Here is a 25,146-nt window from a genome sequence, read left to right as displayed (position 1 = left end):
TTTCCAACTCAATAAACAAATCCACTCCTGCCCTACAAGAAATGCCTCCAATATTCATCTTATAAATCCCAGAACTTGTTTAGCTAAAAAATCAATTCGGCACACTGGCCCAGACGTATGGAATTCTTTACCATCTCAGTCCCGTGCAATTCGCACGATTGGTTCCTTCAAAAGATTTGTTAAACATATGCTTGTTGCTAAATATCAGTGACTTAATTAACATATCCAGAACATGAATTTCTTTTGTTACTTGAAGCATCTTCATTCTATGTTGTACTCTGCCTTCTGTTGTAGGCATGCCATGGAATGTTTCTCTGTTTTTATATACAGATGTAACTGGTCCGTACGTTGCTACACCCAGCCGTTACCTGGCAACAGGGTGTATGCACCTGCAATAGTGTTGTATTTGCACAGTGTGTTATTGTACAGTGAACGAGGGTCTTTCTATTTCTCTCTGTCTCCTGTTCTTTCTCACCATCTTTCATTATCGCTGTCCCCTTCTTCTTTATTTTTCTTTCTTAGCATCACCTGCGTACATGTCCGTGTATGTTTTGTTATGTAACTGTTTTTGTTGTGTAAAACTAGTTTGTCTTGTTGTAGTTAAGTGAACCGACAGTTGGTTGAAACTGTTTATTCATTTATCTGTGTATGAGGCCCCGATATCAAGCTCGGCTTACTGGGGATCCTCCTGTATGGTACCTTGACTTTTTGTTTATTATCATTATGTCTTTGTTCTTTGTCACTAAGATTTGATTACCTGTCATGTGCAAAATCAGCCATGAATTATTATGAATCATATGTTTATTTCTGAAAGTGATCAGAGTTGATTATATTGTGCCATACAGAAACAATAAAATGAAATGAAATACTTATTTTCATAAGTTTATTTCTCTTGACATTGGGGTAATACATACTGTTAAGCAAAAAATAAAATCAGAAGGCTTAGATTGATTACTGATAAATAGTTTAATGCCAGAGGAGAAGATTGCTAGAAGTGTCCTCAACATCGGATATGAAATACCGATGTAAAGGAAAGTTTCGCATGAAAATGTTTTCGCCGCATGTTAATTTGGGCGCAACCTCAAAGGAAAGTTTTAGTTTACCCAGTGATGTCATCTTCTTACATCTTTTCAGTTTGTCGTGCATAATGCACACACACACAAAAAAAACCCCCGAAATTAGGTTTTTGGTTGACAATCCAGCAGAGGCGTCCTTCACACCTTCTCCGAAAGTCATATTTGATACGTAAAAGCCGAAATACGTTTCCGGCAATGCTGCAAAATTTATATGAGTGAGTATTCATCTCCGTGCAAGTACATACGTGAAATGTAAATACTCGTATATCTACCAAAACTCAATCAAAAACTAGTGGGGATATCTTTGTGAACACAACCACGTATGATTAGTTAGTGAAGCATAATCTTGGTAGTGTGCACGACAGTTTCAGAACAGTCTCATGATCCGTATTATACTGTTGTTTCACAAGAGGGAAACAAAATGACTAATAATGTGAATTTCGATGTACGGATGCGGTTTTAGATGATCCGGGATATCGTGTACATCAGCGAGGAAACTGGCTGGCGGCAGCAGCCGACGACGCAGGCCAAGTACAAGGCGCTGAGATGCTACATCCGGTTCCTGGAACCGGGTCATCCGGAGCACGAGAAGATTAGAGATCTTGTGCTTTCCACAGTTCCTCGGTAAACTCTCCAGTAGTATGCTTCCGCCAACAATGTACCCTCAAGTTCAAGTTTCAAGTTGTTTTATTTCATCTCCAACAAATTGAGGATACAATGAAATGTTTGGGTAACAGTGAAACACATTTTCCATTACGTTTTGTTCAAGAAATTTTGCCAGTTATAAGTCAAACAGGTGCAAATACAAGTGTAAAGCTGTTAGGCCTATATTGGAGCCAAATGACAATTCAACTTTTTTTTTTTTTTTTTTTTTAGCAAATAGACGTACAATATATCAGTGACAGACGGACTTCCTATGCACTTTGTATGTTTTCATTTGTTGAAGATTCTGTCGTGCCAAATGAAACTGAAAGTGGTTATGGCTCCAAACAATAGCCTCAGTATCCGGATGTTACGTAACTATATGATGCTAGTGTGCAGTCAGGACACGGTGTAGAGCTGTCTTCCTAAACCCAATACTCCAGAAGAACGCACTATTTGTTATCGCCAGAAATAGATTCCGGTACAGAATTCCTTGCCGTTAATTGCGTTCTCTGTGAAATTGCGAAAATTGTAAATACATTCTTTTTTAATCAACTATGTATTGTGTGAACAAATGTTGCAATTCAGCCTTTTGGCTGCGAGAACATTTCATTTAATAAACCATACCATACCATAACATACCATGCTCTCCTTAACTTTCACCGAATATATCAAGTTCAACTTACTTCCGACCGACGTATGAACTATACCCATCTTCTTTGTCAACATTCATTGTGCCATTCTGAGGAGTTTTATTTTTAGTCCATTTTTACTCCATTCGTTCCAAATAAGTCATCCGTCCTTTTTATTTTTGAATATCCTTCCTTCGTTTTATAGGGCAACGACCATCAACACACTTCGCATCTACGCGGTGAGTAGGCCGCCCGAAGAGGAGGGATTCGACCGTGGGATAGGCAACGACAGACTGCTCTTCCACGCCTCCAAGCCAGCCAGCATCCTTGGCATCCTATCAAGGTCAGAATTTCAAAAAATATGTGACAGATATAAATAAATAAATAAATAAATAAATAAATATATATATATATATATATATATATATATATATATATATACATTGCCTACATCTAAATAAGGGAATACATTTCAATTTTGATATTGGCTACAGAGAGTAACGTCCACCAAAAACGATATCTTAATTTTTATCAAGGGTATCACAATGCAAGTTTCACAGTATGTTTTCTAGAAATATACTTGAAGTCACTATGATGGCGCTGGTTTATCTATCCCAAATATGTTGGTCCAACAATATGTAAAAATCTAGATAATTATTTTGACGGTGTTAGAAATACGATAACTGTTGATAAAGAAAGCAACTGTTGTTTGTTATACCCCATACCATTTTGTTTTCACCCTACATTACTTTGGAGAAATTTATGACAAAGGAAGGCGCATAGGTTGAATTGAAAGTAACTGAATTCTCATATACTTTTTTTCTTCTTCTTTTGCCGTGGTAATGGCTGTTATTTTATTATGGTAATGATGGTGGTGATGAAAGTGGTGAATATCATCATCGCAAATTATCATTATGTTCATTGTGAATGCTTATGTACCAACATTCTTCTGTAAAAACCTAATTATCGATATCAATTCACTGGTCTCTCTAATATTGCGTTAATAAAAAACAAACAAACATGGCACTTTCTAGTCGCCATGGCATCGTAGTTCTGATCCGATCTGATCTCATCTGAGTTGCACCCCAATTTATTGGTTTCCTACTCTTCTACAAGTACATTGTATAAAGAAATAAGTGTGTGTGCGTGTGTGTGTGTGTGTGTGTGTGTGCGTGCGTCCATCGGTGTGTTGATGTCCGTGGTTATGTTTGTTCCACTGCAGGGGCTTGCTTATGCCGAAAATCGTTGTGGAAATGTTCGACGGATCGAGGCGAGACGAAGGACTGCTCGGAGCTGGTCTTTACTTTGGAGACAGGACGAGGTTGGAGTCTCTTCCCTCATTTACTATCTTCGTCCTTTGCCCATTTCACACCTGTCATTTAACCCAAAGCTTACCGCAACACGATGACGGGGAAGCATTTAAATGGAGCTCCGGGGAATCAACACTTCTTCGTAAAGAATGTTTTATATTCAACACAGCAAACAATTTTATTCGTTATGATAGTCTGCTGAAATCAACTGTCTTGAATGATGATTAGTGATGGGGCATCGTTGAAAAGATAGTTATCAAATCAGATTGTAGCAGATGTTCATCAAGAATGTTCTATGTTCAATACAGTTTAACAATACAATCCGTTATGAACATCGGCTGCTGAAATCTATTGTCTGGAATATCAATCAGTGGTAGACTATTGTTGGAAATCAAGATAGTTATCGACTCACATTACTGAGCCCTTCATAAATGGCACGAAGATTAATTTAGAAATGTCACGTAATATATCTGTGCTTGACCTACACTTTTAATACAGTAAGAACAGAATAAACTGAAATTGACTTCCATTTTACTTTTTACTTTGAATATTCAATTTTTTTAACCGTCAAGATGTCACTCACACTATAGTCCATGACCGTCAGGGTAAATATCCTTTACTAGCGCTTTACAACGACGCGACGTCTCGTTAAAGTTCATATTAGCCCGCCACACACTATACAACTCACGACTATACGACTGACAGACTTTGGATCCGAAATAAATCACAATAGCCTCACCATAAACACGCTTGTTTATTTCAGATCCAAAGTCTGTCTAGTCGTGAGTCGAATAGTGTGCGGCGGGCTTTAGGGTCACTAAAAATGAGTTGAAAATGGTTCCGTGACATTTGCTCCTGCGAGATATACTCCCATGATATTTCTGCACGGTATGCTAAAATTGAATTCTTCCTACCAACATAACCCTAACCCTAACCCTAATCCTAACCCTCATATCAAACTAAACCTACAGTTGTAGAACTTTATCACAACCCTAACCCTAATCTTTAGTCCTTGGAGAAAATAAGACCGGAACATTGTATTGTCGCAGAATCAACTGTTGTGTCACCGCTGAATATACTTTATCATCGGGGGAGGGGCCTTTCATGAAACGTTTTGGTCGGATATTTTTCCGACATACTGTTACAAGCTATTAAGATCCTTGCATGTGAGTGGCTGAGAGCAAATTTGTCCGACAACTTTGTCGGACAAAATGCTTCATGAAATGCCCCCTGATGTCCATGAACATTTGTGATTGAATTCCTTGTAGCACTTGCATCCAGTACTGCAAAAATGGCTACTTCTCGAGAACTCGGATGATGTTCGTCAACAAAGTGGCGCTAGGATCCGTCAAAGACTGCTATGAAGTGGACATGACATTGAAAGAAGCTCCGGAGGGATACAACAGCACGCATGGAGTGCGGGCGGCAGTGGATAGACCTTCAGAATTTACAGTAAAAATAGTTTTAGAATGATTTCTCACGTTCTAATGCTATTTATCGGAAAGGCATTTACAATGTGGTGACGAACATGAATTGATCGAAATACATGTATACATACACACACACATACATGCATAATATATCATGCATACATTGTAGAGCCTACATCAGTGCATGATAAATGAGTGAATATACTGAACATGCAAAGTACCAACTAGTGAAGTATTTATGTGTACGCCATTTTCTATGCTACGATCCCGAATACTGTAATACATTGATATATCTATACTTGAATTTGAACCCACTGCTATCATACAGGGGCAGATATCATGTTACCCAAATTCAAAGCAGGCAACATTAAAGTCATGCCAAAGGAACAATACAACTACAAAGTATGATAACAGACTTCCATTACCCATACTGTCTCAGAGTCGTCTGTACTGCATATTTGCAAGTGCACTACAAACGGGAAAATATCGCTTTTACCATGTATACGGATTTTTTTCCCGTTCTTTGCAGGAGGACGAGTACGTTGTGTATTCCACCGGGCAGCAGTGCATCCGATATCTCGTCGAGTTCAGCATCGAAGGGGACGATGATATGGTGGACGGTTTCGACTTTCAAGAAGAAGATGACGTGGAAGATGAAGAACCGTACGAGAAGATTGGTATGTTGCACTAAGCTTTCAAATGTTGCTGAGATTAGATATGAATATACTGATGATGATGATAGATGATGATGATGATGATGATGATGATGGTGATGATGATGATGATGATGATGATGGGAAGGAGGATGAGGAGGAGGAAGAGGAGGTAGAGAAGAAGGAAAAAACAAAAGGAAGGTGAAGAAATAGATAGATAAATAAATATAATGATCTGTATTAATCATGCGTGGCAACAAGAGGTTGAATTGTATGTGAGTTTACGTGAGTTTCACAACAATTAGAAATTCATATCCATTGAACACATATAAATACATTGTTCCAACTATAAAGAACTCACCAACTTGCATTTACGAATACACACGCACACACACGCACACACGCACACACACACACACACACACACACGTACATACACACACCACTTGTGCATACAAACATACACAAGCACACACGAGCTTATCCATATACGCATATTATACACATGAATACACTTGCTCGCACTCCTTGCCTTCTCATGTATCATACCATTATGCTGATGAGTAAAACTGAAATAAAACCTACCCTTTGTACACGGTCTGAAGAGGAAAAGTTTGGAAAAACACAACACGCAAAAGCAACAGGTAATGAGGAGACAATGATGAAACTGAGAAGAAGATGAAGATGAAAATTTCGCGGAAATGGGGGAATGAGAAAGTAACGATAATTGTATAAATTCACTGGCTATCAACACGAAATACACATCATAACACATTCCTAATAAATGTTATTTTCTCTCTGATTGAAGGGATCAGAGAAAGAGAGAATGAGAGAAAAGATCCGAGGAGGAAAAAGTAGAAGGTGGACAACTAAAACATTCAATGTCTTTCATTACTTTCCAGATCTCCTGGACGTACAAGGCTGCAGGGACCCCGTCAGCCAAATAGACGCCGGACTCGTAGCGGCTAATGGACGAGAGTGCGTAGACCTGCGAGAAGTTCACATTCGTGGACACATAACTGATCTTGCGGCCAAGGTATACCCAGGATGATGAGATAGAAGAAGGAAAGAAAAAATAAAGGAGAATAACAAAAACGCGAAAGGAAGATAAAGAGAAGAAAAAGAATGAGAAGGAGGAGGAGGAGGAGGAAGAAGAAGAAGAAGAGAGAGAAAAATAACCGTATCCTAATCATCTGTTTATAAGAAAGGCACGTGCGTCTAGTCAGCATTACCAATAATGTATTGTATCGAATTGACAAGTGGCAGCAATGCGAGAGCAGTTCAGTGTGTAGGCTAAGAGATATTGTCATTTCCCCCTTGTCCGGCTACAGATAACAGTCTTACAAGTGTACCAGAGCACGAAGTCCGACGGTGACGTTTCGGAAGCCCGTTACGTGTTCCCGCTCGACGACCGGGCGGCCGTCTGCGGCTTCGAAGCTTACATTAACGGGAAACACGTGATCGGTCAGGTGAAGACCAAAGAACGGGCAAAAGAGGAATTCCAGGCTGCAGTCCGAGCTGGTCATGGGGCTTACTTGATGCAAGAGGAAGCGTCGGTTAGTATTGTTGATAATATTTTGGATGAAAATCAATGCTGTCGTGATTAGTTGACAGAGCTTTAAGCAATTATATGGATTTAAACTATTTCAGAATGTTGGCCTGTTTGGCACCCCATGGTATGCCATTTTTGCAAAATGACGTCACCGTTTATGACGACATTTTCCAAATCTTGCATTATTCGTCAAAGGATGTCTCAAAATAATTGTGACATCACAAAGCAATTCTGACATCGCGCGCTGCTTTCTACTTTCTGAAATGTTACAAAGTAAAGCAATTATTTATTGTCACATAGTATATTTGAATGATATACTGCAATTCCATTCTTGCGTTTATGATAATGACTCCTGTCTTTTAGTCTTTTGTCTATCTCCCTCTCTATACATACATATACAGAGAGAAAGACAGGGGAAGGGAGATCGAGAGGGAGAGAGAGAGAAAGTGCAAATTATCAGAATTTTCTCTTCATCATGTTCATAGAAGTTGCTTTGTATATAGGCTAGTGGCGTTCTTCTATCCAGGGGTAATGTTTTGAGAACACACAATAAGATGAATAGTAAATTTAAGCTCTCATTCGATCACTGTATGGACAGAACGTCTTCTCCGTGAGCATCGGCAACCTGCCCTCCCTCGCCACCGTGGTCATCCAGATCACGTACGTCACCGAGCTCGGGGCGGAGGACGATCACGCGGTCTTCTCCCTGCTCGGTAGCGTGGCCCCGTGGATACGAAAGGAGATCCAAGGCAGTCAGCTGACCGCTGACCAGCAGGCGGTTTCCGGAGTGAGTGGGCGGGAGAATGAGAGGTGAATACACTTTACGTTATTCCTTGAACAGTCTTGCCAAGTTCCAGCTCTGAACATAACCAATAGCAAACACACGTCTGTCACGGACCAGCTGAAGAACAGCCATTTGCTGAAGCATGTTCCGTGCTAAGATAAAATAAGATAAAATAAACTGTCTTCTTGATCTATTCGCTCATGATTACAGAAGTGACAGCCTGTTGTTTCACGAGTGGTCAGCATGAGATTTTTAATAATAATAATAATAATAATAATAATAATAATAATAATAATAATAATAATAATAATAATAATAATAATAATGATAATAATAATACTGTAATAATAATACTGTAATAATAACAATGATAATAATAATAATAAATAACAATAACAATTATCATCATCATCATCAGTAGCAATACAAGTAGTAGAAGACTAGTAGTAGTAGTAATAGTAGTAATATTGTTATTATCATAATCATCGTAATTATTAAATTGATGATGATTATCATCGTGGTTATTATTGTCATTGATATTATTGTCAAAAAAATGATTTGTATGTTTAACATTTTTTCCATACAGTAAAAGTGATGCCTTAGAATCAAAATCTATATGTTAGAGTTATGTACATGATGATGAAACTGGAACGAGAAGACCAAGTATTATCTAATAAAATCCTATTCGTACTTGTGCCCTCAGTCAGCACGTTATGCCAAAGCCCCTCTCGACCCAGTTGTAAAAAATGGACATCTGGCAACGTCTAGGCACTTAATAGCAAGGCGCTTAAGGAAAGGAGATGTACCGTTGTAACGACGTAAAGATGTAGCGATGTGACATTGAAGACACTGCTCCAGGTAAACGAGACTCCTGTAACATGTTAGAATTATTTTCATAACGAAACTCCAAACGCAGGAAGGAATCTCTACAACTCAGTATCAAGATGGCGTCGGATATTCAACGCCTGGAGTCGCCAACACATCAAATCAAGGCTAAGGTATTCCAAATCGAAATCAAGACGTGACTCGAAACACAATACATGTAGTTATTTCCTTTCTTTTCAAAACCAAGCCCCTGCATGGTTACTCTGCATAGCATTCACTACGTATGTCCCCACCCCCAACACACACACACACACACACACACACACACACACACACACACACACACACACACACACACACACACACACACACGCACACAGATAAACAGACCCGAGAACAGAAAAATTGTGAATTATGGGTTATTATGTTGAAATGCGTGGCAAAGGGCCGACTCGCCCGACACATCGTCAATGGAATCAGTCATTAGAACATGTTCAGCCCTAGAAGCGACGTGTTCGCACCTTCATTTCCACTTCAAACTATGGCTTTAATGATGATTGTTTACTCTTTGATGACGTCACTATGGCTTTAATGATGATTGTTTACTCCTGGCGATATTAATGACGTCACTATGGCTTTAATGATGGTTGTTTACTCCTCGTGATATTGACGACGTCTCTCGTCACCAAGATTGCTTGATGTTATCGTTAGCAACGTCAGATTAAGACAAATTACTCTGGACCGAGAAACAGGTGAACTTCAGACCATTTACGGGGCCTATCAATGATATCGGTTGATCCATGAGGGTTGGGATGGGGGAAGGGAAAACTGAAGCTCATCCCATCTCGATAAATTTGGGTACATTTAGCAGTTGTTGTTGTTGTTGCTGCTGCTACTGCTGCTGCTGTTATTGTTGTTTCAATCGATGTGACTAAGAAATCCATTTCAGGAACGACCTTTCGGTTGTAGTGATGATTATTTGCTACGGTGTGCAGTTCTAATTCAAATGTTAGAAGAGGGACTTTATGCAAGAGGGCCGTGATATTCTAACCGCTAATCTATTTTTTTCTTCAGATTGGAGGGAGCAAAGCAACTGTCACTCTACAGGACTCCGTTAAGTTAGGCGATGGTTTTCAATTACTTGTGGGCGTGGCTGATCCGCACCGGCCTCGCATGTGGCAAGAATACGACCCGAACCGAGATTCTTACGTAAGTTCCTTGGCCAGAGTTCGATCGTATCCATTTGCGAACTTTGGTTCTTCTCATAACAAACTTTGTGTCAAAATTCTCATGCACATCATCACTGATAATAGTCGCATGATTCCTACTGTAGTTTACCTACAAACCCAAACAATGCTTGAAAGCATATTCTTTATCAATTACTTTTTGAGAAACATTACATGCATTCAAAAGATCGTTACAATGATGAATGGTGTGAGAAAGCAGAAAGGGAATATTCCTTCCGAGAGATTTGACATGAATCGTCTAAGTTCTAAGATAAATTCAAGGACTGAAGCCTGCACTTTCTATCCCTCAGTCCAGTTCTTTTCCTTTCTTGCCTGCCAACCGTCAGCGGTTCATAGTCCTATTTTCTCTCTAGAGTTGTTAATTAGTTTTAGCTAATAAAGCAATTTCAAAGCCGAAACTCACGACAGTGTTTGACGAATAATTCGTAAATAAAAGGCAGCAGTGCTTCTTGAATGAAAGTGCTTTGCATCAAAGTGTTAATTGTAATGGCTTATCTTCATAATGATCGTTTTATTTCCACAGGCCAGCATGGCAGTCTTTTATCCCGAGTTTCCGACGTTCGTGCCCATTGTTGACCCGGAAGTAGTTCTGCTCCTTGATTGTTCCACGTCTATGAAAGGGCAGCCGAAGGAGGACGCCAAGAAGCTGAGCAAACTGATCCTTGAGATGTTGCCGAGCCAAAGCCAATTCAATGTGATTGCATTCGGTACAGGTATGTCTTCATTCCACTGCCTGGTGATCGACATGGTGTTAAAGACAAGGATTTAATAGATAGATACAAATGATTTTGTAAGACTCAAAGATAAAATTTCCGGTTAAAAAAAGATAAGCGATATCTTTTGTTTCAACAAGGTGATCAAATGATTGTGAATGATACGTTTGAATCTCAGCAATAGGCTGGTTAAAGCTAGGTACCAAACTCAAGTATTCTGTGAGCTGCAACTTGAAAGTGTTAAGTGATAACAGTGGCATTTTCAGTACATATGTAGATCCAACATAGCACTATGTGTTGGTAGTTGGTATAGGTTTTCATTGATTCAAAGGTGGTAAACTTATATTCCTCTGCCTTGTTGATTCATATAGGCCTATAATGTATTCATCTTGTATTACCACGTCTCCTACTTTGACAGACTTTACCGAGGTTTTCCCGAGCGTCATGCGCAACCATCGCTACCAGATTGACGAGGCCGTGGACTTCATAGAAAGGAGTTCGTCATCTGTGGGCGGCGGCGGATCGGAAGCGTGGCGCCCTCTGCGTTCTCTCTCGCTGCTGCCGCCGGCGAAGAACAGGACGCGTAACGTCTTCCTCGTGTCGGACGGTCATCTGACGAACGAGAAGTTCACGTTGCTCGTCGCTGCCGAACATCGACACGAGAACAGGATTTTCACGTTTGGCGTGAGGTGAGGATCCACTGCTTTCCTTCTCTCGGAGCAATTCCACCACCCTTCCTCTCGATCTCTATCATCCCCCTTTACAGTCGTTCACTCTGTTTTCTCTTTGTTTCACTTTCTTCCTCTGTTACAGTTCAACGGGGAATCGTCACCTATTACGTGCCTTAGCAGACGTCACTGGAGGGGCCTTTGACTTGTTCGAAGGGAAATTCAAGTCAAAATGGGAAGGCAAGGTATGGCGAGAACTACTGCAAGCAACATGATTTTTTGGTTGTTGTTTTTTACATGCTGGTTTCGAAACGTACAAATAAAGACGCACATAAGAATGAATTCTGTTTACCCCTGCAGTAAATTGCAACATTTGCATACGCATTGGTCTTTTTCCAAGGCCCTCTGGATACTGTCATCACTGACTGTGGTAAGCGAAGAGTCAGATAATAAATGACATGTTGGCGATAACGACCCAGTGCTTGTATTCAACACGCTTTTTTTTTTGTCTGTACAGTAACTTTATCATGACAACTAGAAAACAGATAGGGGGAGGAGTGCATTACTGATATCTGTGGATACGGTTTGGGATGCCCCGTTCTGACCAGAAACACTCTGCTAATAAGGGATTGTGTTGTTATAGGCCAATGACATCCATATAGTAGCTGATTTGGATGTTTTGTCGCTCTTACTAACCTCTACTATTTCTACAGTCACATTATTGTCGCTCCGGACAGAAAATGAATTACTCTACTTGAGATTCTTTGCAGTTTAAACATGTCCCAGTGCAGTGGATAAGACCCTGGACTATCAATACAGTCTTGGTTCAAATCTCACAAAGTGTGAAATCTTTAAAACAATACCTTTTTTTGACATTTTCATTAATGTTAACCTTGGTGTGTCTGTCTCAAATTGAAAATTAATTTTAGTTAAAATAAGTTCAGTTCAAAGTGATGCAATGTTCTTACAAGGCTGTCCTGGATAAAGAAGCTCATTATTGGGAGATGATTTTTGCTTTTGCTTCCGGGACCATGAAAGGTTGCTGCACAGATACGTCGATGCCGACAACCGGCCGTAACCTCCGTTCAGACAAAATGGCGGACTTCGGAATCCGCTGGACAAGATGGCGGTGCAGTAGGGGCAGAAAAGGGACAGCGAAAGGCAGAGCTGTTGCAGATACCAGCCCAGGTGTCGTCGGTCTTCACGGGGTCGAAGGTCATTCTTTTCTCGACAGGACCAAAGGCGGAAGAGGTAACTATTATAACCATTGTGACGTCAGAGCATACCCTCTCATCATTTTTTTTTAAATGTTTTCGCAACTCTGTCTAGACAGGGAGGTGAGAGATTCACCTCCCTGGTCTAGACGATGCCTGAACGGAGAATGTTTGGATATCCTTTGATGACTACAGCATTCAAACATTAGTGCCAATATTGATGCTACCAAGCATAGGTACATTTATGAATCACGTAGTCAGGATAAAATATCTCAAAACCTTGATCCAGACTTGTAATCCTCTGCATCACCACTACATGTAGTGTAGACTTATTGACTTTTAAGAATGTGTAATCGGAGTTCTGGTTTGGACAGATACAGTACTTTTAAAAATGGTAAAAGTTAATAATGGATAACGAGGTTGAACGCAGTTACAATGTAAGCATGTTTTTTTTTTTTCGTACAGCCATTGCCTTTTTTCAACCATGTTTCCTTTTTATCCAACCCACAAAATTCTGTCCATAATAGCAGAGCATGCTCGGGAATCACGGGAATAATACATTTTGTATATTTATACGATAAAGGGTGATCACAGCAATCTGGATTTTCTCGAATAGTCTTATTGTGTTCTTTTGAGTGCTGCACTTTGTGATAATATTCAAATCGTCATCGCATTAGCAATTTTGATATCCGGTAGGAATGGTTTAGTCAGACCATGAGAATTATGTGTGTCAATATTTTGTTCTAATGCTTAGGCTTAAGTCATTTGAATCAACAGAGAGCTATATAAGCGTTCAGTATTTTATCTGCTAGGCTAATTAATGAGTGCTCTTTGTGCAGCTTTGGTGGTGTTTCCATTCGTAATCAAGAGAGTGCAACTATCACGATGTTGCAAACATCTAACATCGGGTACAGCAGATATTAGGGTATTGCACCAGCTGCGTTCGGTGTATCAGCTCGGCCATTTTTGCAACGTGATTTCCGATGTGAATGTAAAACACCATTGTGTCAGACACAATATGATATAAATATTGGCTGTAAATGTAATGTTATTTGCCTTTTTGAGGGTCAATGGATTTTGTAGGAGTTTTAGAGGGCATGATTGTGATCTGTCGTTGTTGAAAGATTTGCCCTCTGTATTTTTGTCAATCTCGGCAGGTGAGCGTGTCAGCTGAAATGGACGGGAAAACTATCAGCGAAACCATAAGCTCGACGTCTGCCGACCACGACGACAGTTTGGTAAGAAACTGACTGTAAATAACTGGATACTAAATACACGATTATTTAACTCCTTCGCGAGATTGCTTAACTCTTGTTGCACAGGATAGATCAAGCCTTATTTACTCATGAATAATCACACCTTTTCAATATACCATTTATATGTACTATTAAAAAGAAATCGCGTGCACTTTCCTGTACACTTGTAAAGCAATGCATTCATGATTATGAAACGCATTCACCCCAACTACCGTATAGTTCGTACAAGCATTTCTTTTATATAGATCCACCATATTTTACAAAATTATTTTGGAATATATTGGAAGGGGATGGTAATAGATTTGAGTATCATAACACAACAATAATCTTATGTATTTCACTTTTTAACGGACCTAAGCTTTGGGATCGTTGTTTACTCAAAGATAACAGTGTGTTGTCGCTCCACCTTGACATCATTGTATTTAGTTTTGTAGCTATACACTTTTTTTTAATGATTTGAATTGTACTATGATGATTTGATATTGTTTGTCCATTGATATGTATTGTATTTGGTTTTGTCGCGAGATTTGAGAAATAAATTCAATTCAATTGAATTTGATTTAATTCTATTCAATGCGACGACCATTGCTTTTTATCAATCTAGAAATAAGCAGTCTGGGTGTTTGTATCATTTTTTGTTTGTTTGTTTGTTTGTTTGTTTTATTAATTCAGATGATACACCGTTTAGCAGCCCGAGCCCTCGTTCGCGAGTGGGAGATCGGATCCTTTGATCGCGATCACATGGCCCACGAGACACGCATGTATGATCTCAAGCCATTTCTGACCGAGCTCAGTATCGCACTATCGATAGTCACACCCTTTACCAGCTTTGTTGCGGTCGAGGAGCGAGACAGTGTAAGCTTATCACCAGTCTAGACGAGTCGTATACGATATGTCTGAAAGTTGGAGAGATTATGAATACAGTTCTGTTTTAGTCTTTGAGAACATTTTTTTTTTAGAACAAAACAGACGATACAAGAGTCCTGTCATTTCATTAATTTCAAATAATGCCAAATGGTGAAATACCATTATTTCAACCGAAATAAGTTCTTTCGTGGATGAAGTAAAATAAAGTTTCTGTGTATGACAATTGTGGCAACCCAAACCTATAAACACGTTTGGATTAAAATGATACTTTTTCATGACTTCTTTTTTTTTTCATTTAGGTATATTTTTATTGGATGCAAAAGATTGCAATTTTGTCATCATCACTCACACGAGGCTTCTTTTACTAATGCAAGCATATTGTGTATAGCTCTCCTTTTTTTTTTTACTTAACTTTCTTCATTCGGGTGCTGTTCGTTAATGCCGAAGGTTCAATAATCCGAAAATAAAAAGGCACCTTCATTCCAAATGTTGCTTAATTCAGGGAAAAAAGAAGAAAAATAAAAGGTGCATGTAAACGAACCTTCAGAATTACGAACTTTATTTCGTTTTTGGATGAACGAACCTTCGGAATAACGAACTGTAACCCCTCCATTCACCTCGATCAATGATTGTTATCACGCATCCTCCAGGAGAAGCAGGAGAGAGGGGAACCCCCTAACGTTGCTGAGCTAATACACATGATCAGCAGCGATGACCTAACGTCACTGCCCTGGCAGGAAGTGGCCGATGTACAAGCGGTAAGTGAGGGGGTAACTCCACGTTTGCGACGAGGACAAAAAGACGAAAAAAATTGGTTACTGATAGCAGTGATGATGCTGTTGTTGACGATGGGGATTTTTTTTTTTTTTTTTTTTTGGGGGGGGGGCAAACTGGCGATGTTGCTGTTTGCAATAATGAAGCGCTTACATCGCTACCGACTAATAACTAATGTGTTTCATGAAACTACGGCTTATACTTCCTTTTCTCCTTTCTGGGAAATATTATATTGTTTGTATACAGTGGGGAGAAGACCATAAGGAAGAAAAGAATAATATCAAAAATTTATAATGATGTTGATGCAGACACTATATTGTGCTCTCAGTTGCCACATTGTAGAGGTTTTGACTTTTGTAATTTTTTTATCGGAACATTTCTATTATCGAGAAGAGAGTTCGTCGTATCACGTCAGTATTGATTCTTTTTTTTCAAGGCACAATGTAACACCGCTTTTCTTGTGAATATTCATGACAATGTAATGCATTTTTCCTATGAATATTCCTTTTGGTCAGTTTCAAATCATTTCCGACCTACGTATTTTGCTACGCATCAACTCACATTTCCTTGAAAACCTGCAATACAAACTGTAGCCTTTCGTAGATTTAAATTTTTTTATTCTCTCATCTCTTTGGCACCTGCAACATCAGCAAAATGGCCGTCAATGTACAATATTCCGAGTATATTTTTGTGAGACGTATTTTTGTGCATGTTTTGTATTTAAGCATAATGTATCGTTAATTTTTGAGAAATGTGAAATAAACTAAACTGAAACAGAACTGGAACTGCGTGTAATCAATGGTAAAGTAAACTGGCGTTGACAACAGACGCTTTTACACTACTTTTGTATTCTTTGCACCCACTTTGAATCGTCTGGAACTTTATACGATACTTATGGGATGGCTTTCTACGGACAGGAATCAACAGAGGGGATGATTGGCCGCCTGTTGAAACGCGCCAGGGCTGCGCAGTCTCATTTCTCCTATGCGTCTGCCGAGAAGTGTTATCATGGCGCCCTCAACGCCGCTCGAGACAACCTTCCCAACTTTCACCACCTGTTTCATACGGTGAGGACTCTTCTTGTTCGTGAAAGTCATCCGGGAAAGACCGTGCATACCTCTTCTTCCTTCCTCCTTCCCTTCTTCTTCCAACCATCTTTCTCTCCTTCCACCTTTTCTCTTTATCTCTCTTTCACTTTTCATATAAAGATAAACATTGGCAAAGAAATGAAATGTTGTAATCTTAAATTTGATTAATTATTTTTATCAGTATTAACAGTAAACCGTTGAGGTCATACAGCCCACGAGTTCGACATTGAAAAGAGGTCCATGAGTCATACAGCTCACGAGTCATACAGCCCACGAGTTCGACACTGAAAACAGGTCCATGAGTCATACAGCTCGCGAGTCATACAGCCCATGAGTCATACAGCTCACGAGTCATACAGTCCATGAGTTCGACACTAGGTAAAAACAACCCACGAGTTCGACAGATTCAGCAGGGGGCTTAATGTGTCGGTCTCGTGGGCCTTGTTAGCATAGTGTCTAACTATTGGGCTGTATGAAACGTGAGCTGTATAACTCATGGGCTGTATGACTTGTGAGCTGTATGACTCGTGGGTGTCGGTCTCGTAACGTGCGACCGTTGTAGTAGTACGTACATGTAGCATCTTTGTCATTGTTATCATCTTCATCAAAGTTACTGCTATCATTTTTTACATCATAATCGCTACACTGGTGCCCCTAGGAGATCTGCTACTACTACAATTAATCCTATTGCCACGTCATTATCACAATCAACGTCAATACGCTGAATGAATTTGTATTTTATATTCTTGCTCTACTTTTATTATTACCATAATCAGTGGTAAATAGAATACGATATCTGGTATAAGACAGACGCAGTATTTCTATCGAAATCCTGCTCTGAACACCATTCATGTTTTAAGGATATGATTATCTTTACCTCTATGCGTAGTGACCTGAGGTTTATAAATAACGTTTTGCAGATAAATGTTTGCTGTATCACCATCCCCTTCCCCTCTCTAATTATTGTCACACGCTAAACACAAAAATCTGAGATTTTGTGTAATCTACACACATCTCCTCTCTTATCTTCCTATCTTACTTTTCCATTCAAACCGTACATGGCGTCATTCGTTGCACTTTCATTGCCTCATGCTGTTGTAAATCTCCATTTCTGTTCGATACCAGTGCTGCCTGGCGATCTCTAAGTTCACGTTACAGGTCAAAGGTGACGCAGTTCAGGCGATGGAGTGGCTCCGACCTGCTGTAGCTACGCCCCCAGTTGTGAGCGGTAAGACACTTCATGTTGTATAACTTGTATTGATGAAATAGAGAATCATTTCCAGGAGCCAATGAGGCCACAATACGCAAATGAAATCACAGCAAATCATCAAGTTGCTATATTCGATATAACTTCGTTTGTGACAAGCATGCACAAACCCTTCCAGTCTCCTACAGAGATTGTAACGTAGGCTTAAGAGGGGAATATGATGTATATTATCGCAGTTGAGACTACCTTTTAAGATTCCGCATCACTTTTATTATTTAGGATATTCCTGAAGGCAAACTCTCCCACATCTGTAGCAAAGCTCCAAGTGTCCATTTTCACGTTCGTTTGATCCTTGGTGCATTTATTTCCATTGTTCAAGGTGGTGATATGTCTCAGTCGGTAGGGGTCTCCAGATCCAAATGACACAGGGTCAATTCCCAAGTCTAATTGAGCAATGTTCTGTGTAATCATACGGCCCCCTCCAGTAAACGCCAAAATATTATCCCTTGAATAGGTTATTGGACATAAAATGGAGGCCCTGTGTGTGAAAGAGTCACAACTCATGCACGTAGAGATTCCGCTTGATTCATTCATCGCAAAAAGCAGGGTACATTAAGTGGCCCGCCTCACATTAGTTCTCTCTCTCTAAAAAAAAAAAAAAAAAAAAAAAAAAAAAAAAAAAAAAAAAAAAAAAAAAATGAGTGAAAATATTCACCCTTAAAGGAGTGAATACAAAAAAGAGTGAATTTAGAGTGAAATTGGAGTGAATTTTGAGTGAAAATGTTCATTTTCACTCGTTTTGGAGTGACCTCAGGGATCACTCCTAAATCTTGGAGTGATCCCTGAGGTCACTCCAAAATCAGTGAAAATAAGCATTTTCACTCAAAATTCACTCCAATTTCACTCTAAATTCACTCTTTTTTGTATTCACTCCTATAAGAGTGAATATTTTCACTCATTTTTTTAGAGAGTTCAATTTGAAATGAATTCAATCCAGTTATCAAAAGAGATTTCATTTTCAATAACACATTTTGGTTGATAAAAGTTTAAGGGGAAAAAATACAACGTATGCAACAATAGATGTAGATATACATATACACGTGAAATTAATGTTCAAAATAACTGGGTTATTGGAAAACATCCAATTGGATCTCACGGTAGACCAGCTAGTGCAGCTGAACATGGGCTATTCAGCCATCTTCTCAGATGTAAAATGAAACCCCCCAAATAGACAAAAATGGAAATTGTAGCATTAGCATGGTCATTTGCCAAATCAATATGTTGAATTAAATCAACCCAAGTGAAAAACGTACACAAATAGGATATGTATATAAATGTTATTGGCATTTGTTGTTTTTCGAGTGCATAATCCAAGTCTTACAAGCTCCGCTTTTCAGGATAGATCACTTTTTTCCCATCGCCATAATTTACTTTTTTCATCATGGCAAATTATGCATTATTTCTCTCATTATCTATCACATTCATTCGTACATGTACTTTGTATTGTACTTCTTACAAATTGTTGTACGATATAATTTGCAAAATGTATACACTGTATTATGCCTTATCTTTAGGTGGATGAACATTAGGTTAATTATCAACCTGAGGTTAAATCATGTTTCAAATGAAATTTGATAAAATCAAATAAATGCTATTAAGTTCAATCCAAAGTTTTAGAAGCAACGTTTATCAATTTATATGTAGGCAGGTTTACAAGAGTAATGAATAACCCCCTTGGGTGGATAATTCACAGCTGTTGTTGTTGTTGTTTTTCTATTATGATTTGTGTTTGACTGGTATTACATCTCATGGAAACGCATGAAAACTAGATGATGATTCTGAGGGACTGGAAAACAGAACTAAGCAGTTTTCTAAAGTGTAAGTAAACTTCAAAACCGCTTTCAAATGCGTTCATATTAAGTACATTCACATGTTTAAAAGTCCTTTTCAATCGTCATCAGGGATTGCAAAAGAGAACTAAGCAGTTTTCTAAAGTGTAAGTAGACTTTAAAGAATTTTTATTTCATTTTGTTTAGTGCGTCCATGTAAAATTCGTTCAAATGTTTAAAAGTCATTTTCAATCGGCATCTAATTTCCGCTAAGGCCAATGAATGATTCAGTTCTGCTTCAGTATTGTTGATAAAATAGAGACACACTACGCTAACATGAAGTAAGTGATAACCCTATCAGTTTATCTTTTCTTAGTGATCAAAGTTGGTTGGTTTCATGTTAGTGTTTACAACTGGTTTACTTATTTTTAGAATGATAGAATTTCACAACTACAATGAAGAACTTTCACTGCGATTTGTGGAAAATTTACGATGAAATTCTTGTTTTGTCAGCCTTTAAATCAATTGTTTCTCGGCCCTGACTATCAAAGTGAGAAAAAAACAACACAGTCTCCTCGTAGTATAATGTAGTTAAATCTAAAGGTTATCAACTTGCGCAATTTCTGCATCTTATTTTGCTATCGTATATTTTCTTATGCAATCATGTAATCACATGCTGTTGGTATTCATTTTTGCAGACTGTCTGACGTCATGACGAAGGGTCAACCACAAGCTGTGCATCCGGGAAGTCCAGGTATTGACCCCATTAGTGGATGGCCCAGTTATGGAAAGGGTCGATTTTTATTTCAGATTTTGACGAGAAAAAAAAATAACAGGCCCATGAATGCAGTATCATTGCAGAAAGGGCTCATTTATTATTTGAGATAGGTTTCTTCAAAACATAGTACGTGTATCAGTAATTTATTTCTAATAGAAGTCATGGTATCGTGCTAAATTGTTATATATATATATATATATATATATATATATATATATATATTGTATATGTATAAAATGTGTGATATACGTATGAATTTAAATGTATATATATATATATATATATATATTGTAAATGTGTAAAATGTGTAATATACATATTAATTCATATATGTATATACATATACTTCTTTATTTACTATCCGTTTATAAAAAGACAAAGAGAGGGAGAGAATTGAGGTGATTAACTATGTTTAAAACATTTTCTGTTGATAACAATAATGTAAATGTGAAAGGCTGATTATGAACAAGCATCACTGTGGTGTGGCTCGGGTGAACAATTAGGGCGTCTCATCTTTGCCACCACATATAAAAAAACTTTTAATGCAATAGAATTAACCTTGATATTAATGTGATTCATTAGTCATTTGATAAATCTATGCTATGATTGTCTTAACAGACGTGAAAATCAGAAATACGTGGGACGAAACAAGCATATTTTTTAACCAATGTAACCATCATCCTTATTGCAGACGAGGCTACTCAAGTGCCAGTGACACCTATGATACCACGGCCCAAACCAACGCCCAAACCACTTCCCACACCACTTACTGACTTAGATGACGAGATAGCTCGCCTTCGATCCATGGCGATTGACATGTCGATAGATATAGAGAGGGATTATTTGAAAACCGATAGTCTAAAGATGGACACACGTAAACGGGCAGTGATAAAACGGGGATTCGCACTGGGGCTGCCGTCATTTTCTTTCTGGAAATCAAAAAAGAAAAAGAAAAGGAAGCCGAAGCCAATGAAAAAGAAGCAACGTGAAATTCCCGCGAGTTTTCGCGATATAGATATCCCCACTGATGCCAGTGAACTGCGTGAAAGAGGGAGTAGACTTCACGATCTGGAGGAGAAATCCGACCGCCTTCCTGACAGCGCCGCGCAATTCAGCGCCTTTGACAAGAGCCTCAAATCTGGGCTAGATTTGCCGAGCCGGCTTCCTTTACGAAAACGAACATCAGACGCAGGAGCGGTGCCACCACCACCACCACCACCAGTACCATCGCTCGGATACGGGTCCCGTTACCTCGGATATGTAGAGCCAAGGCGATTACCAGGGGCGGTGCCACCAGCGCCAACACCAGCAGGTGGATTGCCACCGCCACAGCCGGAGCAACTCATGAAGAGATCGACCAAGCAACCAACACCGCCCCCTCCCCCCGCATTTGATGAGTCAACATATTTCATAGCGGAGGGGGGTGATGACATCCCCGCCGCGATGATAGCGCCGCCACCGCCGGCGCCGCCGCCTCCGCCGCCGCCTCTATTAACTTCTTCTACACGGAGACAACTACCACATTCGCTGGTAGCAGAACGAGATGACGAAGGCAGAAGAGAAAAATTACTCCGTGATAGAATAGGTGATGTACCGTATGCTGGGGGTCTTCTAGAAACACAAGGCATAAGAGGTATGTCATACTATGAGGAGAGTGAGGATGATGAGGAGGAGTACTGGGAACCCATTGAGGAGTATGAGAAGCCTACGCGAGAACTAGCTGAGAGTGGATTGCCCTCACGAGTAACAGTGGCAGAAGACATGATGTTTGCTGCTTTGGATGATAAGGCAGCCGCCGCCGATGATTTATATCTTCTGGAAGATTCTTACTCTAGAGGAGAGGAAGAACCCAAGAGGAAGCCAGAGCGAGAGGTCTCCGCGCTTTGGTTTCCTTTCACTGTCCGCCGAAAGCAGCTGAGCGCCGAGGACGTCACCAGGATTTTGCACCGGCAGAGCAGTGTAAGAACCTTTGGATGATACGAATGGAATGTGTGTGTGTGTGTGTGTGTGTGTGTGTGTGTGTGTGTGTGGGTGTGTGTGTTACAATGTAAGTTTGATATAAGTTTGCGCAATGTTGGTGTTACTGTATTTTGTCCCTAGGGTAAGATTGATGTTATTGTGTACAATGTTTGTGTGAAATGCAGTTTGTCTTTGTATGATGTTTTGTTTCTGTGAACGTTCCTGTTTCTATGATATGAAATTGAACGAAATTCGAATAAAGAATTATCAAAAAAAGTGTGTGTGTGCGTGTGTGTGTGTGTGTTTGTATGCGTGTACGTGTATGCGTGTGTGAGTGTAAGAGAGAGAGAGAGAGAGGTTCTGTGACCGCATGCATCACAAAAAGTCGCATGTCAAGATTCCACGTGAGGACTCAAAATGGGTGAAATGGATGAACCTAGTCAGTTTTCAGTTTATGTATTTTCTTAAAGAGAACCCTTATTTTACATAAAGTGGAAGTTTGGGATCATGAAACGAATTTTAAGTTGTGTTTTTCTAGAACACTTTTTTTTTAGTAGAAGCAGGGGCGGATCCAGGAATTCCATATATTTTTTTAAATTAAAGGGGGCGCACGCAACCCCCCCCCCCCCATTTTTTTTTTTATTTCTTCACTAAAAAGCCCGGTGGATCCCACCCCTCTGGATCCGCCACTGAGAAATGTGATAAGATATGTTTCAGAGGCTCCTTGTAAGTTCATAGAAACCCGTACACGCTCTTTACTTTCAACTCTAAGAACTTTCAAAAAGATAATGCTACTGCTTTCAAAGTTTACAGTGGTATTGAGTAGAATATGTTAAAAGAGTGAGAAAATTTTCAGCTTAATTTGATAATCCCTTCATTGTGCTTGCCTTGGGGTTTTACACCCTGTATTTTGTGCGGTTTGTAACACAGAGTACGGCTTGGTTAGATTATCAAAACTCTTGAATAGACCCTTAAATTCAAGGTCTCCCATCTCAGTAAGCTCCATTCCAGGATGTGTACTTTCTTTCCATTATTTAGATAGGTTAGGAGAGTTTATTTGCATTCAGTAATGCATCATTTTAAAGCTTGGGGTTGCTCTTTCGGAATCTGTTTTTAAACTAAAAATCCATGCCTAGCGAGTTTTTTTGATGGTTAGTGATGCAGGGTTTCCTATGTATGTGATGATCGGGAGAGAGAGATCGAGGGGGAGGGGGAGGGGGAGGTTCGACTGGAAAGAATATCATTCTCATTGCCCTTGAAGTCGGATTGATATGATTTCAGCAATTACCGTATGGTAAATTCAATTTCTGTTGGTTTAATTTGTCTGACGTACTAGTACCTTCTTTCTTCCCCATACTATCAATAATGTAGAAATAACATAACAGGTCTTTGACAATGAGTTTCACATTGCATGTGAATGCAACGTGCTTTCATCCTACGGGGCACAAAATACTTTTGCCCCGGGGGGGGGGGGGGGGTGCAGAGAGATGAAAGAAAAACATGGCATCCATCCACGCACGAAAATCATGAAAAATGCATCTTTATTGCGTATTTTTGGTCATATTTAACCCTTTCTCTGCCAGAGGCTTTAAGGACAGTGTGTATGTGCAAAGCTAAGGATTTTATCTAAGCCAATCTGCACTTAAAGCAAGGGCCATTGTATACCTATACAGGAGCCGGCCTTGTCATGTATTTCTTAGGAGGATGTTGTTTGTTTGTTTGTTTGTTTGTTTGTTTGTTTGTTTGTTTGTTTGTTTGTTTTTAGATAATAGTTTACTCAACGTGCAGCCCATGATTAAAGTAACAATACTATATCATTGATGGACTTTTGTCTTTCTTCAGGCTGGATACTGGGAACTTAGTGCAGTCTACGAGATCTTTTCGGGGAACATCGAGACACTCGTCTCAAAGATAAGTGAGTATCTCCTGTTTTTACCCGTTATTATCAGATTATGTATTATACCTATTCATTGTCCGTTATTATTGGATGGTAAAGGGAAAATCATAATATTATTGCTTTTTCAACCTCATCAACCCGGGCACACAAAGCAGATGGTTAAAGGTAGTCCAGAGATTGCCAGCCACCACACACACACACACACACACACACACACAAACACAAGCACAAAATTGAATAGGGTACATATGTAACCGGAGAAGTTTCCGGACATTATTGTTGTTGTTGTTGTTGTTGTTGTTTGTTTGTTTGTTTGATTTATTATTCTTCCAACACAATTTCATACATAAATCAAAATTATTTTCAGTAATATCACATGGAATATCAGTAAGCAGATTACAAGTATATGATTCAAAGAAGGAAAATCGTTGTGTAAATTAATTTCATTAACAAATTATAAATCGTATTACCAATTTTCCAAATAATTATCTGAGAAATTATGCGGAAGAAGGACTGCCACTATAAGCAAAAGCTTGAGCACGTGGCACCCCAGGGACCTATCTACATAATACACAAAACATTATATTGTTTGCGGAATGGAGAAATACTACAAAATATTAAACACTGTAAATACATTATGTTTTTTATATTCCTAGTGCATAGATACGAATAAGAGTAACGTGAGATATGATGATGATGATGTATGATGATGTTTTCAGGGTAATGATGAAGAAAAATGTGATAA

General features: G+C 39.2%; 1 protein-coding gene across 1 annotated transcript in view; it reads left to right on the top strand.

Annotated features, from left to right (window-relative positions):
• Positions 1 to 25,146, top strand: part of LOC139720376 (protein mono-ADP-ribosyltransferase PARP4-like) — a 35,578-nt gene that overhangs the window by 8,417 nt on the left and 2,015 nt on the right. The window contains exons 7-29 of the mRNA XM_071631742.1: positions 1,540 to 1,700; positions 2,556 to 2,693; positions 3,573 to 3,671; positions 4,929 to 5,112; positions 5,620 to 5,767; positions 6,646 to 6,779; positions 7,075 to 7,299; positions 7,894 to 8,105; positions 8,996 to 9,077; positions 9,979 to 10,113; positions 10,675 to 10,864; positions 11,283 to 11,553; positions 11,678 to 11,777; positions 12,571 to 12,783; positions 13,904 to 13,984; positions 14,675 to 14,857; positions 15,520 to 15,627; positions 16,561 to 16,710; positions 17,857 to 17,959; positions 19,768 to 19,816; positions 20,466 to 20,521; positions 21,237 to 22,504; positions 24,347 to 24,419. Of these exons, the coding sequence (XP_071487843.1) occupies positions 1,540 to 1,700; positions 2,556 to 2,693; positions 3,573 to 3,671; positions 4,929 to 5,112; positions 5,620 to 5,767; positions 6,646 to 6,779; positions 7,075 to 7,299; positions 7,894 to 8,105; positions 8,996 to 9,077; positions 9,979 to 10,113; positions 10,675 to 10,864; positions 11,283 to 11,553; positions 11,678 to 11,777; positions 12,571 to 12,783; positions 13,904 to 13,984; positions 14,675 to 14,857; positions 15,520 to 15,627; positions 16,561 to 16,710; positions 17,857 to 17,959; positions 19,768 to 19,816; positions 20,466 to 20,521; positions 21,237 to 22,504; positions 24,347 to 24,419 (4,363 nt within the window). The remainder of the gene's footprint in view (positions 1 to 1,539; positions 1,701 to 2,555; positions 2,694 to 3,572; positions 3,672 to 4,928; positions 5,113 to 5,619; positions 5,768 to 6,645; positions 6,780 to 7,074; positions 7,300 to 7,893; positions 8,106 to 8,995; positions 9,078 to 9,978; positions 10,114 to 10,674; positions 10,865 to 11,282; positions 11,554 to 11,677; positions 11,778 to 12,570; positions 12,784 to 13,903; positions 13,985 to 14,674; positions 14,858 to 15,519; positions 15,628 to 16,560; positions 16,711 to 17,856; positions 17,960 to 19,767; positions 19,817 to 20,465; positions 20,522 to 21,236; positions 22,505 to 24,346; positions 24,420 to 25,146) is intronic.

This window comes from Diadema antillarum, unplaced genomic scaffold (assembly GCF_040938485.1).
Source record: "Diadema antillarum isolate AM-2024a unplaced genomic scaffold, OU_Dant_1.0 scf00000127, whole genome shotgun sequence".
Taxonomy (NCBI): Eukaryota; Metazoa; Echinodermata; class Echinoidea; order Diadematoida; family Diadematidae; genus Diadema; species Diadema antillarum.
This window is presented reverse-complemented; position numbering and strand designations above follow the sequence as displayed.